This window comes from Balaenoptera physalus (genome assembly GCF_965194825.1).
Source record: "Balaenoptera physalus genome assembly, chromosome: 8".
In the NCBI taxonomy this organism is placed as follows: Eukaryota; Metazoa; Chordata; class Mammalia; order Artiodactyla; family Balaenopteridae; genus Balaenoptera; species Balaenoptera physalus.
Window position 1 is genome coordinate 102,636,180 of NC_138887.1, and position 27,180 is coordinate 102,663,359.

At 41.2% G+C, this 27,180-nt stretch overlaps 2 protein-coding genes across 2 annotated transcripts in view; one reads left to right on the plus strand and one right to left on the minus strand.

Annotated features, from left to right (window-relative positions):
* Positions 1 to 27,180, plus strand: part of MKLN1 (muskelin 1) — a 333,033-nt gene that overhangs the window by 112,859 nt on the left and 192,994 nt on the right. The gene's annotated exons all lie outside the window — the stretch shown is intronic.
* Positions 1 to 27,180, minus strand: part of LOC309666065 (uncharacterized protein) — a 92,044-nt gene that overhangs the window by 51,748 nt on the left and 13,116 nt on the right. The window contains exon 3 of the mRNA XM_082473190.1: positions 4,499 to 4,685. Within this exon, the coding sequence (XP_082329316.1) occupies positions 4,499 to 4,564 (66 nt within the window). The 5' untranslated portion in view covers positions 4,565 to 4,685. The remainder of the gene's footprint in view (positions 1 to 4,498; positions 4,686 to 27,180) is intronic.

Sequence of the window (27,180 nt, forward strand, 5' to 3'; positions counted from 1 at the left end):
TTAAGACTGAGGCTTTGTCCTCTTTATGGAGTAGATGCAGGAGTTCATGTTGATCTCTGAGGGTGGTCAATCAGGGCAGAACGTTCTGGAATATGAAGTCTAGCAGAGACTGGGCCCTGAAGAAGGTACTCTGAAACTGGTCATTAGCCAGAATTTAACTATGAATAAACAGATCTTTTTGCTAACACTTCTTAAAGACAGTCAGAACATTTTGGGAGTTCAAATACAGAAGACTCTTTTATGGCATTTTAAAATAACTCTCCCTTCACCTTCTATTCTTCCCCGCCCCCCGCCAAAAAAAAACCCACTTTAAACTCTAGAGTAAAAAATTAAGGAAGAGCATTTTCTTTGGATGCAGAATAGACGGATCTTTAGATGTTTCTTGAGTACTGTTTAAATTCTAGAGTGAGGAAAAAGTATGCATCTATTCTCTTTGGTTGATGTTTACCTCTTATCTTTTAGCTATCATAAACTAAATAATCCGTTGAAAATATAAGCAACTAGGTTAAAGGATTTCATTATTAAAAATAAGAATTTGGGTTTCTAAGGAAAATGAGTCATTTTTTAAATCTCCAAATAAACACTCTCATTTTACAGCAATTAAGCACCCAAGTCAGTTAAACTTTGCTCAAGGTTGCCCTGTATTTCTGGATACCCAGAGGTGTTTTTTTGTTATTATTGCTTGTTTGTTTTTGTTATTTTGTTTTTCAGCTAGCACAAAGACAAGGGAGTTGTTGTGAATTTTCTGCATAGCAGGACAGAACTTAACCTTAGGATACTGGACTAACAGTTTTCATTTTACTACTGGAATTAGTAATATCCTTTTTCTCCATTTATACTGTAATTTTCAAAGATTCTGGCTTCCAAGTTACCAGTTGGGTAGGGGAGGTGGTAAAGGTCCCTTTGAGGAAATAGTTCTTCCACAATAGCACTACTGGTGGACCTAGCAACACTTGCCTATTACCTCCATTGGGGGTTACTATATTTGGTGATGAAGACCTCACCAGTAGTTACAAGAAAAGACAATGTGAACGGTCATCCATTCTTTTCCTTTTCTCTTCTTTTTTTTCCCCCCTCTTTATACATATCCTCCCTTCTTTTCTTCTTTTCTCTTCCTTCCTCCTCCTCCTTCTGCCTCTCTCCATGTTCCTCTCCCTCTTCACTCATTCTTCTTTTTTCTTCCCTTCTTTTGCCACTCATTCTAGATTGGCATACTTTAATGACTCCCCAGTTCCCACCAAATTTTGTGTTCCCGAAGGATTCCCTGCTTCACACCAGCCAGTGGTATGTCACTGAATACTCAATAGAATCAAAGGGGTGGGAGAATCCCAGAAGAGGAGGTCTGTGCCTGGATCTGTGTTCAGAACTCCCTCTGTCCAATTTCCATTTGTTTTTAACTGCCAGTTTCCATTCTGGTTTTCTGGGATCTCAGAGTTCTATAAGGATAGTAATGAAATTACTTGAACCATGTCCAATACATCAAAAAAGCCTAGAAGAAATATATACATATACATATATATATATGTATATATACTTTTTTTAAAAAATTTATTTATTTTTGGCTACGCTGGGTCTTCATTGTGGCTTGTGTGCTCTTTAGGTGTGGCCCATGGGCTCCAGAGCGTGAGGGCTCAGTAATTGTGGCCTGTGGGCTTAGTTGCCCCGCAGCATGTGGGATCTTAGTTCCCCCACCAGGGATCAAACCCACATCCCCTGCATTGGAAGGTGGATTCTTAACCAGTGGACCACCAGGGAAGTCTGAAGACATTGTATATTTATTCACAATAAAGCCTGAACAGATTGACTAAGTAATGCAAAGCTTCTTTATTCTTGGGGGAAGCAGGGGGCTGGAAGATGGGGGGAGATTATGCCACACTAACTCATTGTAAAGACTGTATCTTCACAGTAAGAAGTTCTGGTTGGTTGTGTGTGTTGTCTATAAGGTAGAGAAAGTCTGTTGGAAAGAATGTGGGTATGGAGGTAAGGCCAAGCAAAGTTTAGTCTCTAGGGAGTTCCCTGGTGGCCTATTGGTTAGGATTCCAGGCTTTCACTGCCATGGCCCAGGTTCAGTCCCTGGTCAGGGAACTGAGGTCCCACAAGCCATGCAGTATGGCCAAAAAAAATTTGAGTGTCTAGCAATAAGACTTGAGCTATTTATTTAACATCTCTGAACCTCAGTTTACTCATCTGTAAAATGGGGCTATTCATTTCTATTTTTCAGACTCCTTGAGGATTTTAGATGATCTATGTAAAGCACTCATTAATACAATTCCTGGTACCTAATAAATAGTTAATATATTTTCTTTATGAATGTGATTTATTTAGTAGTTAAAAATCTTTCAAAGCATATAGCTTTGGGGGAAAAAATGAGATCATTGAGAGAAAAGGCTGGGAAGCACTCATATAACATAGTTCTACATGGCCACACAGATCCCTTAAGAACTCCTGCCAAGTCCTGAGGGCTCTGATTAGGGGATATACAAGGAGGTTGCACATCCTCTGTGTTAATCAACAGATCCTATCTTGAGGGGGATACTCAGTTGCCTAACCATACCTTAGCAACATTTCCTTAAGCCCACCTGTTTGTCTGCTGGATTCCTACGTGATTTTGACACAGCTCTGGTGATGAGCTTCAAGAAGTACCAGGTCTGCTCATGGCTATCTAACTGTAGCCAGGGATTTTAGGTGGGAAGACAAAGGAATGGAGCGCCTTGGGAAGATGGATAGAAGATGAAGTTTCAGGAGGAGATAAGGATCATCATAGCTTAGTTTGCACCCCTTGAAAATAGGGCAGTAGAATATATTTCTTGAAAAGAAAAGTACTATCCCAAGACCAACTCTTTCATCTCAGCCCTAAGGGACTCTTACAAAAAATGAGACTTTCTCCTAAATCTCTTACTTCTTCATCCCCCTGGGCCCTAACTCTCTCCCAGTTCATCCCTCTCTCTCTGCACTCCCAGGATAGGGAGATCAATTGCCTCTTTCCTATAATGGGATCAGGTTTACAGGTAGAAGCTATCTAGCATTTTCTAGGACTCTTGTCCCAGGCCCCTGCTAAATTTCACTTGGTAGAGCATCTGCACAAAGATGAACTATAGAATCCAGCTTTTAAGCTTGGTGTTTCTGTTGAGCAGGCCAAATGACTTTGGAATATCCTGTTTTAAGCTGAATTTATCCCTTGTTATTTTAAAAGCTATAACAAGTTGTTTTTTAAAATGTTTTCAGTCAGCACATCTTTATTTATTGTCCTTAAGACCCGAGGCTACTTGAAGAAGGATTTAATTTCCAAAGTCTGATAAGTAAACAAAAGTTTCCCAATAACATCTTCAGGCAAGCACCAAAAGACCTCATTTTTTGCCACAGTGCTTGGTTGGCTCCCCCATAATTGTCCATTAGTACTGGGCTCAACCAAACCTTGCATAATCACATAAAAAATATACCTTCAAACACAGTTACTTACTAATTGATTTTTTTCTTTTTCTTCTTAATTACCATGTTTAGCAAAAAGCAAAAGTAAAACAGGTTTTAAATGTCGTATTATCTGGCTAGACCCTAAGCATATAAAATCGAACAGACTATATTGGGGGTTCATATGATAACTATGGTCGGGAAATGGTTATTCACTGTTCTCCCAAGAGTTTGAAAACGTCCAGAAGGGACTGGTTAGATAAGCAGAGGCTCACATGCATGGCTTCAGCTCTGTGGGAATGCCTAAGCTTTAAAATTAACTCCAGAATCCCACTAAATGTGATATTCCCTGATGTTGAGCTTTGTCTCTGATACCTTCTTTTGTCTTGATCCTCTGTAGCTGTGGACTGAGACTCCCGAAATTCACCCTAGTCTCTCTTCCTACTTGTGACCAGGAAAAAAGTTGGGAAATAGGGTTGTGTTAGTCAAGATAGGCTAATTGTTATAACAAATGACTTCAATATAACGGTTTGGCCCAATAAAAATATATCGTTCTGGTCATAGTACAATATAGATTGGGAGGGGTGGGGATGTATGGAATGTAGTGGTCAATCCTATGCAGTATTTCACGGTCTTCTTCCAAGGCATGCTCTAACTTCCTCTAGGTTCTCAGAATCCTCTCCATTCAGCCAGTGGGTGGGGAAAGAGCCTGCCGTGTATTGCACAGGAGGCTTTTCATGCACCAGACCTGGAACTGGCACCCATCACTTCCATCCACATCCTGTTAGCCAGAACTCTGGCACATGGCTCTGCCCAACTTCAAGAGAGGCTAAGAAGTTTAGTCTAGCTATGTGCTGAGCTCATAGCAGTTTCTGCCACAAGGGGAGACAGATAGCTCCTCAGGGCAGGCCAATGGTTCCATGCTTGTATATCATCAGAGGTCTGCAAAATAAGTGTACTGTCCTATTTTTAGGTCACTTAATGCCTATACCTACCATTAACATCTTGGTCAGTACCTGGAAAAAGTCCACCTGTCAAGATCAGCATCAACCTTGGTACCACCACAAATCAGTCCACACTGCAAACTTACTTGTTTATATTTAGGTCTTCCCAGGGTTTCAAGATACCTGGGCCAAGCCCATACATAGGTTCTCATTGGAAGTTGCTTATGCACTTGCACTTTGTTCTGCTCGTCAGATGGTTCCCATGACAAAGTCTGGCAAGTAGTCCACTGGAAGCCATTTGTAATGTCTAATCCAAACTTTGTCACATGGGACCTATGAGGAGAATAAATGTGTTATAAACATTTGAAAAAGTGTCTCCATACCTCTTCAAAAACTATGAAAAACATGTTTTTGTCTCTTCTCAATCAGTGTATTTTTCAGTTGTCACGACTCTGTAATTGTCTGCACTCTTGCTTCCTGCTTCTCTCATTAACCAATTTACAAAGGCTATTTCATAGTGCAACCATTTTGGAGACATCCATTTGTCCTCATTTACTCACAGGCAACTATTGCCATTGAGATTTTAGTTTCCTCCAATATTGTTTGTTCACCTTTTTTTAAAAAATAAATTTATTTATTTTATTTTTATTTTTGGCTGTGTTGGGTCTTCGTTGCTGCACATGGGCTTTCTCTAGTTGCAGCGAGCAGGGGCTACTCTTCGTTGCGGTGCGTGGGCTTCCCATTGCAGTGGCTTCTCTTGTTGCGGAGCACAGGCTCTAGGTGTACGGGCTTCTGTAGTTGTGGCTCGCAGGCTCTAGACCACAGGCTCGGTAGTTGTAGTGCATGGGCTTAGTTGCTCCGTGGCATGTGGGATCTTCCCGGACCAGGGCTCGAACCCGTGTCCCCGGCACTGGTAGGCGGATTCTTAACCACTGTGCCACCAGGGAAGCCCTGTTCATCTTTTTATATAAAGAGGATGATGACATAGATTGTACAAGGTAATGATGGTAAAGTCCTGATTCTGTTCTGCTTTTCTAGTTGTAGTGTAAGTTTTCACCACCCCATCGACACTTTCCTCTTGTAATGTAAGACATGCACTTATTATATGGCTCATGGGATAAAGGGTGCAGTCTTCATTCATTTATTTATCCATTCATTCTTTCTGAAATAATTACTGAGTACCTACTGTGTGCCCGATAGTGTGATAGATGCTGGAGTCAGAGCAAAGAACAATACGTATAAGGTCCCTACTCTCACGGAGCTTATGCAAGAGACAGACTCTAAGTAAATAATAATGCAAAATATTAATTATAATTGTAACATTTGTATGGAAAGCTTATTTTCCTTTTAGCATTATGGATAATCTTGAATCACCAATAATTTTTGTTTGTTTTTTTTTTTAAACTGAGGTCTTTGTTCCTCTGTAGAAACCAGCTTCTTTTCCTTAGGGTAACAGTCATTCATTCACTGATAATATTCATCAATTCATTAAATATTATTGTAAAACTACTATTTACCAGGCACTATGCTAAGATTTCCAAATACAAAAATGAAAAGACAATATCCTTGCCCTCAAGGCTCATAGTCCAGACTGACATGCAAACCACACAGAACACTATGTTAATTGTCATAATTCACTTAATGGAAATGTGAAAAGTGCAGTGAGGCATAGGAAGAGGAGGACCTAGATCTGCCTACATAGGTCAGAGAAGACTTCACAAAGGAGGTAGCACTTGGACTGAGGTTTACGGGTGAATAAGACTTTGCTGAGAAGACAAATCAAGGAAGGGCATGAGATGGCTAGTTGACCATCAGAGACTCATGCTCTCCTTCCATAGCATCAACTTTTTCTGGGAATTGGCCCAACCAATTTCCAATCCCCTATACATCTAGGTGGAACTAGGTCATCCGTTCTCATTAATGGGATGTGAGCAGAAGTGATGTACATCATTTCTAGACCAGGTTAAGAAGTAGGTATGCCTTTGACTTCCCTGGTGGTGCAGTGGTTAAGAATCTGCCTGCCAATGCAGGAGACACGGGTTCGAGCCCTGGTCCTGGAAGATCCCACGTGCTGCAAAGCAACTAAGCCTGTGCGCCACAACTACTGAGCCTGCGCTCTAGAGCCCGTGAGCCACAACTACTGAAGCCCACGCACTGAGAGCCTGTGCTCCACAACAAGAGAAGCCACCGAAATGAGAAGCCTGCGCAGCGCAATGAAGAGTAGACCCCGTTCACCGCAACTAGAGAAAGCCTGCGCGTAGCAATGAAGACCCAACGCAGCCAAAAAAAAGAAGTAGGTGTGCCTTTTCTTCCTTCTCTTTCCCAGCTGTTAGCTCTGGAAATAAAGGACTCTAAAGCTTAGAGGATGGCAGAGCTGCAAAATAGAAGGACCCTGGGTGGAAGGCGGCTTGCCAGACTGATCTGTTATATGACTAAGAAATAACATTCTAGCGCTTTAATGTACTGATATTATATAACTCGTTTGTTACAACAGTGAGCTCTACCTTAATTAATATAAGGCAGTTCAAGCAAAGTGAACATTATGTGCAAAGGCTTACTGATGTAAGGTCTAGCACAGAGTACATGCTCAGTAAGTATTTGAAATTGCAGGAAAAGTGTTATGGGGGAGTACAAATAGTCCATTATAGCCAGAGTATAAAATACATGATTGGTGGGAGTGAGAGGAGGGTGGCACAATAGATAGGCATGGGCTGATCTCAAAGAACCTTGAATGTCACGCTGAAGAATTTAGGTTTAATCTTGTGATAGGAAAGCCAATGAAGAAAATTTAAAAGGTGAGAGGCAAGGTCTCTGAGAAACACAACACCCAAGAACCTGCTTTAATTTTCTTTAAATGTAAGATGCGAATCCAAAGATGAAAGATAGGATTTCAGAACCAGAAGACATCATGGTTTAAGCAAACCTCATTTAACAAATGAGGAAAGTGAGGTCCAGAGAAGTTAAGTACCTTTGCCAAGGTCACCCAGCTAGAATTGGGCAGAGCTGGGGACTAGAAGGCTAGTCTCTTATTGCCAGCCCTACAGCATTGCTCTTTCCACTGTGCCACAGTGCTTCAAAGCAGTTGAGACCAGCTGGTGTGCCTGTGTTTTCAGTTCCCTAATGAAGACATTGGGGATTTGGAGGCAGGGTATTTACCATGGAAGGTTGTCTTCTCTGTAATTCCTCATCTGGCTTGAACCACTATTTTGGACAAGGTCCATTTTTCAGCATCAGATTTCCCTAGAGGACAATTGGGAATGTGCTTAGTGGCCTGTGGGGTGCCCCTGCACTTTCTGAGCTTTTTGGGGGAGGAGGAGAAGAAGGTAGCAGTGGTTTGAGCTCCTGGAAATGTTCCTGGTCCCTAGGCATCTGGGGAGTTGTTGGCCCTCTCAGTGACTGTGGTTTAGCCTGCCAGCTGACTGTCCTTCAGGGGTCACACCAAAACATCTTCGTCAGCTTGTCTCTTTAAAGGGTCAGCCCCTATGGCTGGCATTTTAATATCATTTTCTGTTCATCAGTTCATTACTTCTGGTTTTCATATATTGTTAAGCTGATTCATTATTCATTATCATTATTTTTACTCCATGTGCCACCCAGAGCAATATGACATACATTTGTTTTTTAATAGCAAGTGGGGGCAAAAGGACAACTGTGCTGAGGCCAGTCTCAGGAAAGCATGACATGTGGTCTGACTTAAGGAGGACTCGGTATTATTGAATTATTTTACAACTGAGGAAGCCAGAGCACAGGTTGGGGGGCAGGGGAAGTCATTTGTCCAAAAGTCCCCAAGAAATCTGGGGAAAAATACATTTCTTGAGGTTTTTTGGTCTAGCATTTTATAATCTCCTCACTCCTTATCCTTTGGACGTATCCTGGTTTCCTCCCTTGCATGCTGCTCAACTGATAGCGCAGATGGTTGGGATGAAGTATTAACAAAGATGAGATGCTGCCTCAGTCCCTGAGGAGTGCCTTGGTGGCACCCAAAGACAACATCTTATGCAGTGGAAAGTGCTTGGGCTTTGAAGTCAAAGAGACATCAGCCACCCTCTAACTGTGAGACTTTGGGCAAGTTCTTAACGTCTCTGAGCTTCAGTTTCCTTTTATGTGAAATGGGAAAATAATGCAAACTATGTGAGGGTGGTTAAATGAATGAACATACATAAAGCTTCTGTCTTGGTGCTGGGCACACAGTTGGCTCTTAACAAGTGTTATTTCCTTTTCAGGTCTCTGAGAAGTTCCTATTCTTTTCCTCAATCCCTATCCTGGGTTCTGGTCAAGATGTGAAATGAAACAAAAGAGTGAGCAGATGGAGACCGAAAAACCACGTTGATTGCTGATAAAGTCTGTTTATTGTGAGAGATAACGGGATACTAAATACTAAATGAGTTTCAGAATTAGGTCGACTTGTTCACCCAGTCACAAGTAACATTTGACCAGGACAGGACTTCTCACGCTGGGAGTAGGAGTGGGAGTAGGAAGGGGACCCTGCTCCCAGAGGAGCAGACCAAGGTGACATCCTCACTGTGGGCAGGTGATGCCTAAGTGGAAGAAAGAAGGAGCTAAGCTGAGCCTGCCCTGTGTACTTCTCAGTTCTCAAAGGAGATTAAGCCCCTCCGCTAAGGAGGAGAAGTAAGAGAAGTAGACAGACGCCAGGAGTGTCAAACGCCCACAAGGAAGGAAACCTCAGAAGCATCTCCCTCAGCATTTCCCTTCTCTTGTCCCCCTCCTCTCATTTTGTGCCGCTACTTTTTAGCCACCCTGCTCATGAAGGACACAGCTGTCAGTACTGTGGGTAGCCTCAGAATACGAAAGGTTGGGAGAAAGGTGTGGGAGAGGGAGGGAGAGGTTGTGTTGAGTCATTAGTAGAGAAAGAGGGGTGGCCACATAAATCCAGAAAGAAAAGTCTAAGTTCAGAGTCAGGAGTTAGAGGTCTGAAGGGAGGGAGGATCAGTGTTCAGAGACCTGAACTAGACAGGAGGGCACTGCAGGAGCATAATCAGAATTTCTAGGCGTGGGGCAGCACACTGTGGCCAGATCCCAAGAGGACAAGTAGGCATCAGGGTTCCAACATATCTGACCTCTGAGTCCTGGAACCACATCTCCTGGAGATGACTCTCAATCCTAGCATTGGGTTATATACCCTCTACCTCAATTTTTAATCTTTAAAATATAAGCATATTTTGTGATTATAAAACCAATACATGCTCACTTTGGAAAATTCAGAAATACAGAGAGGTATAAAGAAAAAAACAAAAGTAACCCCAAATCTCATCACAAAGAAGAACTAATATTAACTTTAGCTATATTTCTATTCAGTCTTTCTTCTATGCATATCATTATACAGATAAGGTGATTTTATCTATACTTGTTAAATTTGCATGCAGAATTTTTAACAATATTATAATATAATCATTTCCCCATGTTATTAAAAGTTCTCAGTAATTAACATCATTTAAAATGACATTTTCCCTGGTTTTAAGCACATCTGGATCAATCTCTACCAATTTATGAAAATCCCGTGGGTCTGGAGAAATCTTCTAAATGTTTACCTTCTTTTGGGTTGGGGAATAGGGCATTCTCAAAGGCCAGGGCTCTATGGGGCCTGTGCATGGTAACTACTACACGGTACTTGATCTTCTGGAGAGTTCTCATATTTCTAGCAATTGATGACATGATTGATGAGAAGATGCCACCCTGCAAAATACAATAATTCAAAGCATAGGCCTTTCTTATACAACACATCATTATTACACACTCAAAAGAACCACTGTGTTATTTTGCTATGGCTGCCATAACAAAATACCACAGACTGGGTGGTTTAAACAACAGAAATTTATTTTCTCACAGTGCTGGAGGCTAAGAGTCTAAGATCAAGGTGTCAGCAGGTCTGGTTTCTCCTGAGGTCTCTCTCCTTAGCTTGCATGTGGCTGCCTTCTTGCTGTGTCCTCAGATGTTCTTTTCTCTGGGCATGGCTGATCCTGGTGTCTCACTGGGTATATTGAATTAGGGCCCACCTTAAAGACCTCATTTTAACTAAACCTCTTTAAAGACCTTATCTATAATATATAGTCTTTCATGAACAGCTTCTTTCACTTAGCATAATGTTTTCAAGGTTCATCCACGTTGTAGCATACATCAGTACTTCATTCTTTTTCATGGCTGAAAATATTCCATTGTATGGATATACCACGTTTTGTTTATCCATTCATCAACTTATGGACATGGGTTGTCTCCACTTTTAACTGCTGTAAATAATACTGCTATGAATGTTCATGTATAAGCTTTTGTGTGGAGGTATGTTTTCATTTCTCTTGAGTAGATGCCTAGGAGTGGAATTGATGAGTATTATGTTAATTCCATGTTTAGCATTTTGAGAAACTACCAAACTATTTTCCAAAGTTTTACATGTGTCATTTTACATGCCCACCAACAATATATGAGGGTTCCAATTTCTCTATATCCTTACCAACACTTGTTATTGTCAGTTTTTATTATAGCCATCCTTGTGGGTGTGAAGAGGTATCTCATCGTGGCTTTGATTTGCATTTCCCTAATGACTAGTGATGTTGAGTATCTCTTCTTGTGCATATTGGCAATTTGTATAAATTTTTTTGAGGAATGTTTATTCAAATTCCTTGCCCATGATTTAACTGTGTTGTCTTTTTATTATTGAGTTGTAATATCTTTTTATATATTCTGGATATAAGTTCCTTGTCAATATACAATTTGCAAAGATTTTCTCCCATTCTGTGGGTAGTCTTCTTACTTTCTTGATGGTGTCCTATGAAGCACAAAAGTTTTTAAAGTCCAATTTATCTATTTTTTTCTTTTGTCACATCTGCTTTTGGCAACATAGCTAAGAAACCATTGCCATATCCAAGGTCATAAACATTTACTATGTTTTCTCCTAGGAGTTTTGGAGTTTTAGCTCTTAATTTAGGTCTATGATCCATTTTGAGTTAATTTATTTGTATGGTGTAAGGTGTAGCCCAACTTCATTCTTTTGCATGTGGATAGCCAGTTGTCTCAGCACCATTTATTGAAAAAACTACTCTTTCCCTATTGAATTGTCTTGGGTCCCTTGTCAAAAAATCAACTGACCATATACGTGAGGGTTTACTTCTGGACATTCAATTCTATTCCAGTGGTCTAAACATGTATCCTTATGCCTTAGATCTTGATTATTGTAGTTTCATTGTAGATTATGAAATCAGGAAATGAGCATCTTCCAAATTTGTTCTTCCTCTTCAAAAGTGTTTTGGTTATTCTGGGTTACATTTCCATATAAAATGTAGCATCAGCTTGTCAATTTATGCAAAAAAGAAAGATAGAAAGAGTGCTAGGATCTGGATAGGATTGCCTTGAATTTCATTTTCTGATTATTCATTGCTAGTGTATAGAAATACAACTGATTTTTGTATATTGCTCTTATATCCTGCCACATTTCTGAACTCGTTTTATCTTATTTTCTTAATCACGATGCTTTACTGCTTACTCTGTGTGTTAGATATTATAGAAAATACAAAAATGAACAAGATACGGTCCCTGTTCTGAAGCAGCTTATAGCCTAATTCAAGAAATAAGACATAAACCTATTGAGTGAATAATAGCCTGTTTCAGCAATGTACAGGAAAGTACAGAATTGGCAAGTGAACACTACAGATAATTAGAGCTCTAGCAAAGTTCGGGGGTAGAGAGACAATTAAAAGTTGGAGAGGTCTGGAAAAAACAGAGTAGAAAGGATCTGAAGGCTCACTGATATGAGCCATTCTCATAAACAAACTTTTAATTTCAGTAATCCTAAAAATCTCAAGGGATCCTTCTGCTATGGATGACCCTCTGAGTTACCAGTAGAACATATATGCACTATCCAGATTTAATAAATTATAACAACTTGCCATATTTGCTTAAATTAAACTATAAATACAGTAAGTCCCCTACGTACGAACCTTCAAGTTGCGAACTTTCAAAGACACGATCACGCATTCACATGTCCGATCACGTAAGTTAGTTCACATGTCTGGCGTACATTGTCATGTGTGTGCATCCTCTACAAGTGGTTGTGCTTTTGTGTACTTTACTGTACAGTATTGTATAGTGTACGGTAGTACAGTATCTTTATTGCAAGTCCAGGATGTCCGGGAGCAAGCGTAAAAGCAGCAGTGATGTAGCTCGTACTGCTAAGAAGAGCCAGAAATTGGAGGCCCAGAGAAAGGATGAAGAGAGACAAGAGGAAGAAGAAGTAACTGAAGAACTGAAGAGATTCATGGCACAGGAAATGGCAAGGGTCTTTATTTGAGGAGGCAATGTTAATTTTTGAGGCACAGGACTGGAACGTAGAACGGGACAAGAAGGTTGTAGCAGCCGTTCAGAATGCAATCCAGTCATCAGAATGCTACCATGTCATCTATGATGAGAAAAAAAGAGCTACGACCCAGACGTCACTGGATTGTTTTTTCAAGAGAGTAGAGAGAATTGAATCCAGCAAGGAACCAGAACCTGTGCTATCAACGTCAGGAATGAGTGAAATTGCAGCTTGCCCTCCGTCTCCTATTGCTGACGGTCCTTCAGCTCTGCCATCTCCCCCCTCCTCTCCCTCCTCCAGTCAGTAACTCTCCTTGCCTGTTCACTCGATGCCAGCCCGTGTGCCAGCTGTTGTACTGTACTACTGTACTTTTCAAGGTACTGTACTATAAGATTAAAAATGTTTTCTATATTTTTTGTGTTTTTTTAATGTATTATTTGTGTGAAAAGTATTATAAACCTATTACAGTGCAGTACTATATAGCCGATTGTGTTCGTTGAGTACCTAGGCTAACTTTGTTGGGTTTACGAACAAATTGCACTTAGAAACACACTCTTGGAACGGAACTCGTTCATATGTAGGGGACTGTCGGTAAAACATTTTAGTTACAAAAAAAGGCCCTTCCATCCCATCTTTCCTCAGAGATAACCGATCTCTTGAAGATGGTGGAAATCCTTCCCACATATGCTTTTTAAATTTATTATTTATTTATTATTTATTTTTGGCTGTGTTGGGTCTTCGTTTCTGTGTGAGGGCTTTCTCTAGTTGCGGCAAGTGGGGGCCACTCTTCATCGCGGTGCGCGGGCCTCTCACTATCGTGGCCTCTCTTGTTGCGGAGCACAGGCTCCAGACGCGCAGGGTCAGTAGTTGTGGCTCACGGGCCTAGTTGCTCCACGGCATGTGGGATCTTCCCAGACCAGGGCTGGAACCTGTGTCCCCTGCATTGGCAGGCAGATTCTCAACCACTGCGCCACCAGGGAAGCCCCCCCACATATGCTTTTATATTTTTACTAGACAATATGTTTTGGATGTTTGAGCATGTATATAAATAGTGTACATATTTTTCTGAAACTTTTTTTTTCAACATCATGTTTTTAAGATTTATCCATGTGACACTTGTAGAGCTAGTCCATTCTATAAGATAGTAATAGTATACTATATAGTACTGCAATATAGACCAATTGCATAAATATTCTAGAATCTATTCTATGGATGGATATTTGTTATGTCTAGTTCTTTGCTATTTCAAATCATGATGTAATTAAATTTCTGGTGTATGCTTCCTTGGGCGCATGTGTGAGAGTTCTTCTAGGGAATATATCTAGAACAGAAATTGTTAGGGAATAGAATGTGCACATTCTCAACTTCACTAGATTGCTCTCTACTCTCCACAGTAGCTGAACTACTTTTTACTCCCATCAATGATATGTGAGAATTTCTCTCGTCCTATATTCTAACCAACACTGTCAAGTTTTTTTTTTTTTTTTTTCACTGTCAGGTTTTTAAAAAAATACACATATCTGGGTCCTATTTTCATAGATTCTATTAGGGTAGCTCTGGAGTGTGGTTTGAAACAGGCCACAGGTGATACTGAAACACAAATGAATGGGGATTATGAATGACTTCATATCATTGAGAGCATCAGCTTGTATGTATGTATACACAATCTAATACATTGGTATGTGAGTTGGTATGGTGAAAGTGCCCTAGCACTTTGTTGGTAACATCTATGTTGGCTGCATTTAGATCCTTGAAGATAGGTAGAGAAGTACCAACCGCCTAACATACCTTGCAGATGTGTTTTGAATCAAACAGGGGTATGTGATTGACCAGTCCACTGGCTGGTACTTAATCTAAAGTCCCACCTTTGCGAGCTGGGCTGATGGGGGACAATGTTGGCTTTCTGGGAGCTGTCTTGCCTCTTCCTAGGTGCATGGCTGGGTGCCAGTTGTCGGGACTTGCCTATGTGCCATTGCTTAGGGCAGGGTGCGGGTCAGCGATGTCTGCCATCCCGCTGGGTGGTGTCACTGTATGGAGAACTTGTGGCTTTTTCAAAGCCCTGAGGAATCTGAGAAGCAAGTGAGGGAATGCTGCATGAAAACAAAAGACAGTGGAAAGAGTGACCAGCCAGCAGGCTCCAGCAGGCTAGAACGCTCTGTCCTTGTTATTACTGCTTCATGAAAATGCCGCCAGCTTCCTGGCAAGGTCTGGAAGGTGAAGGCTTCTTGAGAAAACAAGGACAAGTGATGTGTACTTCTGGTTGCCCAGCTTCCTAATTTTCCAGTGGAAGCTGCAGGGTGAGGATGGGGAACCCGCTGCCCCTTGGTGGGTTTAGGCTGGTCTTTCCCTCTCTCCTGGCTGCTTTCCTGAGTTTTCTCCTCCTACTCAAAGCAGCACTGTTCTGGTCTCAGAGGCCCAACAGGGCTGGGCTGGGAGAGAAGTTGGGCCATGCCCCAGACAGAGCTGTTCCTCAAGGAGCCATCTGAAGGTCAGCCTAGGGGAGGACAAAGGGCTTCAGCCATAATCCCCATTCAAGGGGGCTTTGCCACAAAGAAGTGCCTCCTGGTTTGGGGCAGTAAGACCAGGGAGTGCTCTCATTCCTCACCTGCTCTCCTCAGAGCTATTCATGCCCTGGTATCTATCACACACTCTCACAGCATAGCCTGCCACAATTTTCAGAAATGAGGGAGAAGCTCAGGAAAGGTAAGAGTTTTCATTAACTCATTATTGGATGGCTACTTGGACTCATCATTATTGAGCCTGTCAGAAGGCAACCTCTGCTTTCCCTCCTGATAATCTCCTGTCAGTGACATATAAAATATCTAGGTGTGGGACTTCCCTGGTGGTGTAGCGATTAAGAACCCGCCTGGTCCGGGAAGATCCCACATGCCGCGGAACAAGTAAGCCCATGCACCACAACTACTGAGCCTGTACTCTAGAGCCCGTGAGCCACAACTACTGAACCCAGGTGCTTCAACTACTGAAGCCCACGCACCTAGAGCCCGTGCTCCGCAACAAGAGAAGCCACTGCAATGAGAAGCCCGCGCACCACAACCAACAGTAGCCCTCGCTCATGGCAACTAGAGAGAAAAGCTGGCGCACAACAACGAAGACCCGACGCAGCCAAAAATTAAATAAATTAAATTAAATTATTACAAAAAATATCTAGGTGCAAAATAGGGAAGTACTCGGCATTCTCTTCCTCTCTTAAAAAGTAGCTATGAGGATAATGAATAAAAATAGGTCTTTGTGGATACAATAGGGCTGAACTGAGGGTGTGGTTTGCCTGGCAACAGCTCAAGCAAAGTTATTTCTCCTGGTCCCCAAATGCTCTTGACTTTGCTCTGCCTGATAAAGTCCTAAAAGACCAGCTTGAATGTGACGTTTTTTTGGTGAAACCTTTTATCAATAGAGTTAATCATTCCCTTCCTTCTGGTCCCATAGCATCAAGTTTTTATAAAAAGCACTCATCATGTTGTGTGACAACTACTAACTTGGAATTACGTCTTATCCTATGTGTTTGTGTGTGTGTGTGTGTCTCCCCAGCCATTTATGGACTGTACTTTAACATAATAGTCCTTTTTTTTTTTTTTTTTTTTTGGCCGCGTTGGGTCTTCGCTGTTGCGCATGGGCTTTCTCTAGTTGCGGAGAGCAGGGGCTACTCTTCGTTGCGGTGCGCGGGCTTCTCATTGCGGTGGCTTCTCTTGTTGCAGAGCACGGACTCTAGGCACACAGGCTTCAGTAGTTGTGGTACGCGGGCTCAGTAGTTGTGGCTCACGGGCTCTAGAGCACAGGCTCAGTAGTTGTGGCACACAGGATTCGTTGCTCCGCGGCATGTGGGATCTTCCCAGACCAGGGCTCGAACCCGTGTCCCTTAACCACTGCGCCACCAGGGAAGCCCCAAACATAATAGTCCTTCGATATTTACTGGAGGAATCAAAGTTCCTGAGAAAACACCAATACTGAGCTTTTATATTTTCTTAATTATCCCCTGCCTTTTCCTCCTTGGGGTGAAACTGCAAGCATTTTTAGCTCCACATGGAACAGAGGACATGCTAAAACCAAAATTTTTTTTTTTAAAGGAATTGCTCCAGCAGGAATGGGTGTTTCAGATATATCATTCTGTTACAGGTACAAAAATTGTTTCCAGGGAACACTGCCATTATTATCTCTGAAAGGCAAGTCAGTGGAAATTGTTATTTTCCACTTACAGATGGACAAATGGAAGCTTTCTTGCTCATTTACCAATTACAGAATGTGCACTCTGTTCAAAGTACTGTGCTAGGATTTTCAAGGGATACAAAGATGTGCAAGACAAGTTTCGTGTTCTAAAGGAGAATGTTATAATCTGGTTAGGAGGAAAAGATATTTGTATGCAAAAGTAACTATAACTTGGGAGCATTTTATTTGAATTATTTGAGTGGTCCAAAAAGAAGTACCATAGGGAATACAGAAGGTAGGCAAAAGAATTTTCAGCCAAGGTGATCAGGGATATCATTGTGGTCAACATGGCATTTGAGATGAATAGATTTTGTGCTGGTTATTCTCCATTTGGCTCCTGTATTTGTTTCCTGTGACTGCTGTAACAAATTACGAAACTGGGTGGCTTAAAACAACAGAATTTTATTTTCTCAAAGTTCTGGAGGCCAGAAGTCTGAAATGAAGGTTTTGGCAGGGCCAGGATCCCTCCGAAGGCGCTAGGGGTGAATCTGTTCCTTGTCTCTTCCAGCTTCTGATGGCTCCAGGCTTCCCTGACTTGTGGCCACTTCACTCCAATCCTGATTCTATGGACACATTGCTTTCTCCTCTTCTCGCTCAGAACTCCCCCTGCTTCTCTTTTATTAGGATACATGTGATTGCATTTAGGGCCCACCCACATAAACTAGGATATGCTCCTCCACTCAAGATCCTGAACTTAATCACATCTTTTGCCATATAATATAATTTTCTCAGGTTCCAGGCAGTAGCCTGTGGACATTTTTTTTTTTTTTGAGGTGCCACTAGGTAGTCCACGACAGCCTCCTATCCTGCTCTGCCCTGCTCTGTGCCCCGTGAGGCTGTTATCCACAGATGACTCACCTGGGCCCACTGCCCTCTGGCTTACTGTTGGGTTTGGCCAATGGGAGGCATCAGCAAGTATCAGAGGGCAGGAGAAAAAAGAGTTTGGGTATTTCTTCTTATTTTTCTGCTTTAGCGCCAGGTTCTGGCAGTAGCTATGCCCTTTCACAGCTCGAGCTCCTTTGGGACTCCCATAACACCATTTCCGTGCTTTGTCTCTTCAGCCCTGGGCTTCCATTCTTGCTAGTCCTTGGGTGCCTCGATACTTTTTAAGTTCCAGAAACCCTGCCTACATCCTTGTAAATAGTGTCTTCATCAAATTATGTTCAAAATTCCAGCTGAGTGTGCCTTCAGTTTCCAGCCACAATCTTGACTGATACAGACACTGAGAGGCAAAAATTTAATTTCCAGAACAGAGATAGACTCAGGTTGCCTCGATCTAAGTTTAAGTAATGACCAGTGGGGATGGGAAGGTGATTCAGCACACAGTACAGCCATAGCAGCTGGGTTATCTTGCGGGCTCTTGGCAGTAAGTATCTGTTGCTTTGTACTCTAATTATCTGCTGTTATTGTGATTCTGCTTCTGTTGCCCTTCCTACTAAGTATTTTCTATTCTTTTCTCTATCTCACAGCTTCTATTGCTTCATGGTTTCTGCTATGTGATGTCAGCTTTCTTCCCTCTGTGGATCTTTCAGTTTTCTCCCCATTGCTAACTCCTATCTTTTTGTATTTCATTTTCAACCCCTCCAAAGGGCCTGACTGGTTTGGCTGCTCACCATCAAGTATAGGCAGTTAGGCAGAGCTTCCTTTGACAAGTCATCATATGAGCCTAAGTTTATGGCCCTAGGGTAGGTGCCTGCTCCTGGACTAAATGGTTTTGTTTGGAATGGCAGAATAAGTTGATACATAGTTTGGTGTCCTGTCAATTAGAAATTCCTGGGAAGTGGTTATGGGTGTGGCAAGCATTCTGATACTTCCCAGGGGGGTTATCAAAACCCACAAGTACTTCTGTTGTCCAGTTCAATTGCAGAGGCATGGTGGTCTCAGAAAAGCACAACACATGTTTGGGAAAAGCAAGCAGCCCAGTATAGCTGGTGGTATAATTCAAATAGAGAAACACTAACATTGGTATTAAAGCTGGAAATGTAGGTCACACCAGTTTGTGGAGGGCCTTGAGTGAAGATTTGTTTTAGAAGGAACTTTAGACATTATTTTATGGGCAGTGAGAAGTTACTGAAGGTTTTTGAACATGGAAGAGCAAGATAAAATCAGCTTTTAGGGCTATTTAACTGATGGCAGTGGTATTCAGATTGGATCAGAAGTAGGAAAATGTGGAAACAGAAAGACAAATTAGGAAGGTGTTATAATAGTCTAAGAGAGGATAATGGGGACCCAATCCAGGGCAAGACTAGAAGGGAAAGCTAGTTGTGAGAACCTCAGAGCATAAGTGGATTTAGGATTGAGGCTAGTTTTGAGCTACTGGTTTAGAATCTTTTTTACCACCAAGGATCCTTTTAATTATTTTTTATTTTCTTCCAAATAAATGACACCTTTTTGGAGGAATACATGAATTCTATCAGGCATACTAATAAGACTGACAATACTATTTCCAGCTATTATCTTTTGGAATACATTTTTGGAAGCTTGGCTCTGAGCCAAGGGAACGTAGGAAGTGGTGGTTCCATTGAGAGAAATTGGGTCTGAATATCTTAGCCGAGTGGTCCCCAACCTTTTTGGCACCAGGGACCAGTTTCGTGGAAGACAGTTCTTCCACGGAAGTGGGGGGCAGGGGAGCTGATGGTGGTTCAGACGGTACTGTGAGCGATGGGGGGCGGCAGATGAAGCTTCCCTCGCTCACCTGCCTGCCGCTCACCTCCTGCTGTGTGGCCCGGGGTGGGAGGGATGGGGTTAGGGACCCCTGTCTTAGCCTATGTTTTCTGGAAAAATAGAACTCAAACCAAGAATTAAGGCTAATATTTTATTTAGGAGATGTAATCCCAGGGCAGTAAGAGTGAGAGAAAAAGGGAAGAGAGACCGAGAAAGAGGTGAAGCAATGCAAGGTGATGTTTGAACAGTCTACAGAGACAGTCGGTACACCTGCATGTGCATGCAGAATATCTCCAGACATGCTGCATGGCGAAAACATGCTCAGGTAAGTTCTTGGGAAGGAGAAAGGAAAAGTAATCCATCTTCATGGTTCTCTCCCATCTCCTATTTCCCACTGATCAAAATTTACCACACCAGTAGTTTCTTTCCTCATACTTCTACATTATGTCATCATATGTTCCCATTGTTAGTTTCTTAGCAAGCCACAGCCAGTGCTCTATGGTATAGCCTTTAGTCCTAGTTGGGGAGTAGATAGAGAAGCCAGAAATTCATGGAGTGTTGCTGATGAGCCTAGTTGCTCAGTGGCAATCAGGGGGAAGGCCAGGCTGGGAAAGTGGTAGATAAGCTCCAGCCCCAGGTAGCAGGACTACATGTGCCCAAACAAAGCAAGTCAGCTGCAGTAGTGGCAGAGACAGAACCACCTCCAGGAAGATAGTGTTCTGAGGGTTACAGAAGGAATAACCATAGAGAATTATATTCCTACACAGCATAGAATAAATGAGTATGAACATGGGCTTTGGAGACAGGCAGAGCTGCACTTAAGTCACAGCTGTATATGATTTTAGGCAATTTACTTAATCCCTTTAAGCCTTAGCTTCTTTATGCACAACATGGGGATGATGATACTATATAGCTCATGTTTGTAAAGCATTTGGCATGACGCTAGGCATACAGTAAATGCTAAACACATTATGGCAATTACCACCATTAATATTTCTTGGATGACTGTGTAAACTTCCCAATGCTTTCTTTTCTCCAGGCTGACTCCGCCATGTGCTGCTCCTAAGTCTATCTTGAGCAGGTTGGGTGGCTCGAGCCTGCGTCCTGTAGTTACTCTCAGGGGCAGTTGCCTCTAGAGTCCTCCACACTTGAGGTCATGAAGCCCCAAAGAAGGTGGGTGGCCCCTTACAGGGTGCTGACCCATTAAGTCCCAAAAGGCAGCACCACGAACCCATCACCTTTGGTGTGTAGATAGGACATACCTTAAATAACCATTTGCTCCTATACATTTTTTTCCCTTCAAAATAGAAAAAGCTTTTTGGTCAAAATTTTGCCTTGGTGCCCCAAGAAAGCACAGCCAAATACATAAGTATTGCTAGATCCACACAATAAAGAGGTTCCTGTAAGACTTTAAAAACAGAAGAGATCACTCTTACACAAATGGTATTTGATGGGACATCATCTCTAAATTATACATATCAAAATTTCTTTCTTCCCATAAATTGAAATCCTTTTGACTTTACATAGGCATATTAAATGCCCAGAGTAACACATACCTAAAGTAGGTAACTACTTCAGAAATTCCTGGAACGACGACAAAAACAGACATATCACTCTTTTGCTCAAAACCTGTATCACTCAGAATAAAAATTCAAATCCTCAATGGCCTTTAATGACCTAGGGGATCTAGTCTCCAGTTATTGGACCTCACCTCTTAGGAACCAGGAGGCAGGATAGCATACTTGGGTACTCAAGAGCACCAAAAGTCTCTAGAGACCTACTACGTGAGCTCCAGTTGCACCTCTATCATTTGCTAGTTATGTGATTTGGAGGCAGTTATTTAACCCTCCTGTGCCTCAGTTTCCTCATCTGGAAAAGAGAAAAAACAGTACCCACATCACATAGTTGTTGAGGATTAGTTAATATTTTTAAGTGCTTTACATAGTGCTACGAGTAAGGGCTATCTAAGTGTTAGCTGCATAAAATACTTCCTCTCATTCACTGCACTCTGGCCGCACTGGCCTCTTTACTGTGCCTCCAGCAGGCCAAGCGCACTCCTGCTCAGGACCTTTGCATTTGTTGTTCTCCCAGATGGCCACATGCCCAATTTCCTCACCTCCTTCAAGTCTTCGCTCAGCTCTCACCTTTTAAATGATGACAACCCTACTTAACATAGCAATCCCCTCCTGTACACCCCTGCTTTATTTTTCTCATTAGCACTTACCTACTTTTAATACTCTGTACAATTTTCAAATTTATTTGTTTTTCACCTATCTCCCCCAAATCGAAGGTAAACAAGGGCAGAAATATTTATTTTATTCTTTGATGTATCCCAAATGCCTAGACCATTGCATGGGCCATAGTAGATGCTCAATACTATTTGTGGAATGAATGAATGCACTGTTTTCAAAAAGAAAGTTGAGCCTACATAGTTTGAAAATTGATTTGTAAATGAAACTGATTTGTAAATAAGATTCCTATGCAAATGCAAAAGATCTCCCCCAAAGTTGTTCTCTTAAGTTGAATAGATATGATCTCCTTCCCATAATATTATTTAAGAAATTGTTTCCCCCCCCCCAAAGATATTTAAAGGTAAACTTTAGCTGGAACTTAGGTAAAGCTATCTAATAAGTAATGAGCATATTCTGAATTAATAAAATTGATCAACTCCTGATTAATTGCCAGTGGACTCTGTGGCACAGTCATTTATCCAACATGACCTAGAAGTCATGGCCTATCATCAGGATATGGAAAGAAGAGAACTAATAAACACCTGCTCTAGGTTAGATGAGCTGCTGGGTCAAATCTGTGAGTAAAATATCATCATCCCCATAGTATAGATAAACAAACCAAGGCCTACAGAGGCCCCAGATCACATACCTAATAGGCGATAGAGCTAGCATTCAAACTACGAGCTTGCAAAATCCATGCTCTTTCTAGTATCTCACTTTGAACCTCAGATTTCTCATTTGTAATATGTAGTAACATCACTAAGGCACAGTTATTATGACAATGAAAATAACATATGTAAAGCAAGGCACTCAATAAATGACAGCTTTTTAAAATGGCTATACTTTGGGAATAATGATGAGACTTTTCCCATGGAGAACAATCATAGAGCCTCTCCACGGAGAAAAATATGAGCCCCGATTTATTTGGACATCGGAAGTAGATCCTATGGGATAGATTAGTGGGAGTAGCCACATTTTAAAAAAGAAGAATTTAAAATTTAATACAAGTTTAAATATTGTACTTTTATTTGTTAAGAGTTGACTTTATGGGCTCTAATTAGCCAAATCTGAGACAATTCGATCACCAAAATATTGTTTGTATGGTTGTATAAAAATGATGGTTGTAAAAAAAGAAAAAGTCACACATTGAAAGTGATTTAAAAAGTGGGAGGGAGGAAAGAAGAGATGGGGAGAAACAGGAAAACAAAACCTTCTTTACAGAAAAATGTCAGCTAATAAACGTTGAATAAATGATGAGGCTTAAGAGAAACACTGTTGTACAATCCTCAATGTAATAAGTGATTCAATCAAGGACTATCAGTGGATGATAAAACCTTTTGGTGAAGGGTTGATGGGTGTCATGGGTTGAATTATGTTTCTCAAAAAATGGAGCCTCCCCCCCAGGCTCCCAGAATGTGCTCTTATTTGGAAATAGGTTCATTGCAGATGTAATTAGTTAAGATGAGGTCATACTGCAGAAGGGTGGGATCCTAATCCAATATGGCTGGTGTCCTTGTAAGAAGATAGTCATGTGAAGATACAGATACATATGGAGAATGCCATGTGAAGATGGAGGCTGAATTGAAGTGCTGCAGCTACAAGCCAAGGAATGTCTGGGCTAACAGAAACTGGAAGAGGCAAGGAAGAATTCTCCCCTAAGGTTTCAGAGGGAGCATACCAACACATTGTTTTCATACTTCTAGTCTCCAGACTGTGAGAATAAATTCCTGTTGGTTTAAGCTAGCCAATTTGTGGGTACTTTGTTATAGCAGCCCTAGGAAACTAATACAATGGCAAGCAGGATAGACACAGTGCACCAAAGTATCACCTTGCATATATGAAAAATAGAGCTGTCCAAAGGAGAACTCTGTCAGTTACCACTTAATCGAGTATCAAACTTAACATCGAGTATCAAACTTAACATCACTACCAGTGGGACAACCTGACGTATATACCTCCTGATATCATGCAATTAGAGGTACACAATGTACACAATATCAATTTGATAAACTGAGTGCAACAGGCACATCCCTTGCAATGTGACTTTGCAGCAACTCCCATGAAGAGGTAGAGTTTATTTCTCTACCACTTGAGTCTAGGCTGGCTTTGTTACCTTCTTTGGCCAACATAATGCCATTGAAGTGATAGAGTGCCAGTTCTAAGCCTCAAAAGACCTTGCACACTTCCACTCTCTTTCAGACCCTTGCCTCTTCCATGAGAACAGGCCAGTGCTAGCCTGCTAAGTGTGACAGATGAATGGGGCTAGGCCCAGTCATCCCAGCTAAGGTCATCTTAGACCAGCAGCCCCCAGTCAATCTGTCAAATGCCTGCAGATCCATGAATGAGTCTAACCAAAATCAGCTGAGCCCAGCCCAGCCCAGATCAGCTGAACTACCTATGCCACTGAGTTTGGGGGTGGGTTGCTATGTGGTAGTAACTAACTGTTACAATGATCTATGTTAGATCCTTGCTAAATATGTTTAAATGGAAAACTAATCATGAGGAAAGAATCAGAAAAACCTAGAGTGTGGAACATTCTACGTTACAACTGGTCTGAATACTACAAGTCAGTATCATGAAAAACAACAAGAAAGTGAGGAGACTGTCCTAGGTAGACTAGAACAAGGGTTTTCAATCTCAGCACTGACTGACATTTTGGAATAAATATTTCTTTGTTGTGGGGGGTTGTCCTGTGTATTTTAGGATGTTTAGTAGCATCCCTGGCCTCTGTCCACTTGATGCCGGTAGCACCCATAGTTATGACAATCAAAAATATCTCCAGGCATTGCTAAATGTCCACCTTGGGGCACTGGACTTGAGAGACAGAATCAAATGCAATGTATGGACCTTGTTAAGATCTTGGATCAAACAAAAAAAGATGTTTATAAAAGACATTTTGGATGATTATAAGAATTTGAATGTGGAATTAAAGATATTGAATCATTAATTTTCCCAGATCTAAAAATAGTATTGCAGTTATGTAGGAGAATGCCTTTATCCTTAGGAGATGTACGCTTAATTAATCTGAGTGAAACTTCATAAAGTATTCAACTTACTTTCAAATGCTTCAATGGATAAAAATGTATTTTTAAAGAGATAAATCAAAGGTGACAAAATGTTAACAATTTGTGAATCTAGATGAAGAGTATACGGGCATTTATTGTATCATTCTTTTAAGCTTTGTAGGTTTGAAATTTTTCTAAATAGAACGTTGGGGGTGAAAAGTGTTAGTATCACCTCCACTGCCTGACTCTTTACTGACTTAATATGATACAAAGAGCAGGCTTGTTCTAAATGAATCTGGGTGCTCATTTTGTGTTGCCTGGACAACGAGTTAGCTCAAACCAGGGTATGAGGGGTTGAAGCTGAGGAAGGGGGCTTCTCCTAGCCTGAGGAACTGTACACAAGCTCAGCTTCTCATGGGACCACTGGCTTCCTTTCTCTTGTGTAACATCCCATGGAACCAAAAGTCTAGGTGGTGGGCAGCTTGTGTGTGTTTCCCAGACAACTTTGGTAAACAGCTGGCACCAAAATCCAGGCTGCCTGGTGCCAAGACAGTCTGGTTATTCCTTTCACTGATAAGGCTACTCTCAAACTTGCTGTATACTAGAAGGAGACCAAAGGAGGGGCAGAATTCCCTTCTCTAGAAGACCATTCTGTAAGGCCAACAGGTCAGCCAGGGACACTAAGAGGAAAGGGTCTCTCAGCCCTCCCTTCTCTTAAAGACCTTCACTTTGTAAGTTTTTCCAAAGTAAAATCTAAATTTTTGAACCTGTACCTATGATGTAGTGAAATTCAAATCATGCCCTGGTGCATTAAAGTTTAGGCAACTGTAAAGAGACCCATCTTGTAAGAGAGCTAATATTTAAAACATAGACAAAACTCAGAAACCAAAAAGGAAAATGCTGATAAATGCTTTAGTGTAAAACACTTAAAACTTTTTAATGGTAAAAACAAATATGACAACAACAACAAGAAAATACCATAAACTGAGCCAAAAGACAAATGGCACAGAAGAAAAAAATTAGTTGTAACCCAACAGAAAAAGTGTTTATTATATAAAGAGATCTTGCAGTTTTACAAGGAAAAAAATAAACAGAAAAAAGGGCAAAGAATATGAACAGATATTTCATAAAGAAAATAAGAATGGCAAGAACTACGTGGGAAAAAATACAACTTCATTAGTGCTTAGAAAAATGCAAATCGTAACAATGTGATACCATTTTTATCTATCAGATTGACAAAAGGCTGAAAGTTTGATAAAACTCAGTTTTGACAAGGGTATAAGTGAACTTATACTGTTGACAGAAATGGAACAGCTATTTGGAGATTACAATTTGGCAACATCTAAACTGATTTTTAAATGTATATATATATATATATATATATATATATATATATATATATATATATATATATATATATATATATATATATATTGACCCAGCAATTTCATTTATAGGAATTTATCCTAAGATAGAGCCATACAAATTCCCAATGACATATATAAAGATGTTCATGGAAACACTGTTTATAATAACAAGTGGAAATGATTTAAATGTTCATCAATGGGGCAATGGTTAAATAAATTATGGCACATCCAATGATTAAAAGATCTCGGAAGATCTACATATGCTGACATGGAAATACTTCTGAATATTATTAAATGAATAAAGCAAGGTATAGGTGTTTAGGAAAAACTCACTCTTCCTCCTGTGTGTCTCTCCTTCACTCTCACACTACCACACTTACAACATTTCTGACACCAGATATGGGAGTTTTCCCCAAACCAAGCTATTCTCTGTGACATCAGCTGGGTGTCCTACAATTTAATTCAATCTTGACACTATCTACCTGGACACTATCCCACAGGTTAAGGGCTCAGTCCCACAAGATTGCCCCCCCCCCACTTCAGATGCCAGTCTCAAGTAGTAGGTTCCCAGCTCACCCACAACTTCTGTCTGACTTGGCTACAAACTGGAGGGTCCCATGACTTCCTACCCCTTGGATTGAATTGTTTGCTAAAACAGCTCACAGAACTCAGAGAAACACTATGTTTATCAGTTTATTATCTAATAAAGTGCAATGTAAAGGATACGGATGAACAGCCAGATGAAGAGATACACAGGGCAAAGTCTGGGAGGGTCCGAGGGCAGGAGTGCTTCACTCTCCAATTACGTGATTGTGTTCACCTATCTGGAAGCTCTCCAAACCCCATACTATTGGGATTTTTTTTAAGTTATTTATTTATTTTTATTTTTGGCTGCATTGGGTCTTTGTTGCTGCACGTGGGGTTTCTCTAGTTGTGGCGAGCAGGGGCTACTCTTTGTTGCAGTGTGTGGGCTTCTCATTGCGGTGGCTTCTCGTTGCAGAGCACAGGCTCTAGGCACACAGGCTTCAGTAGTTG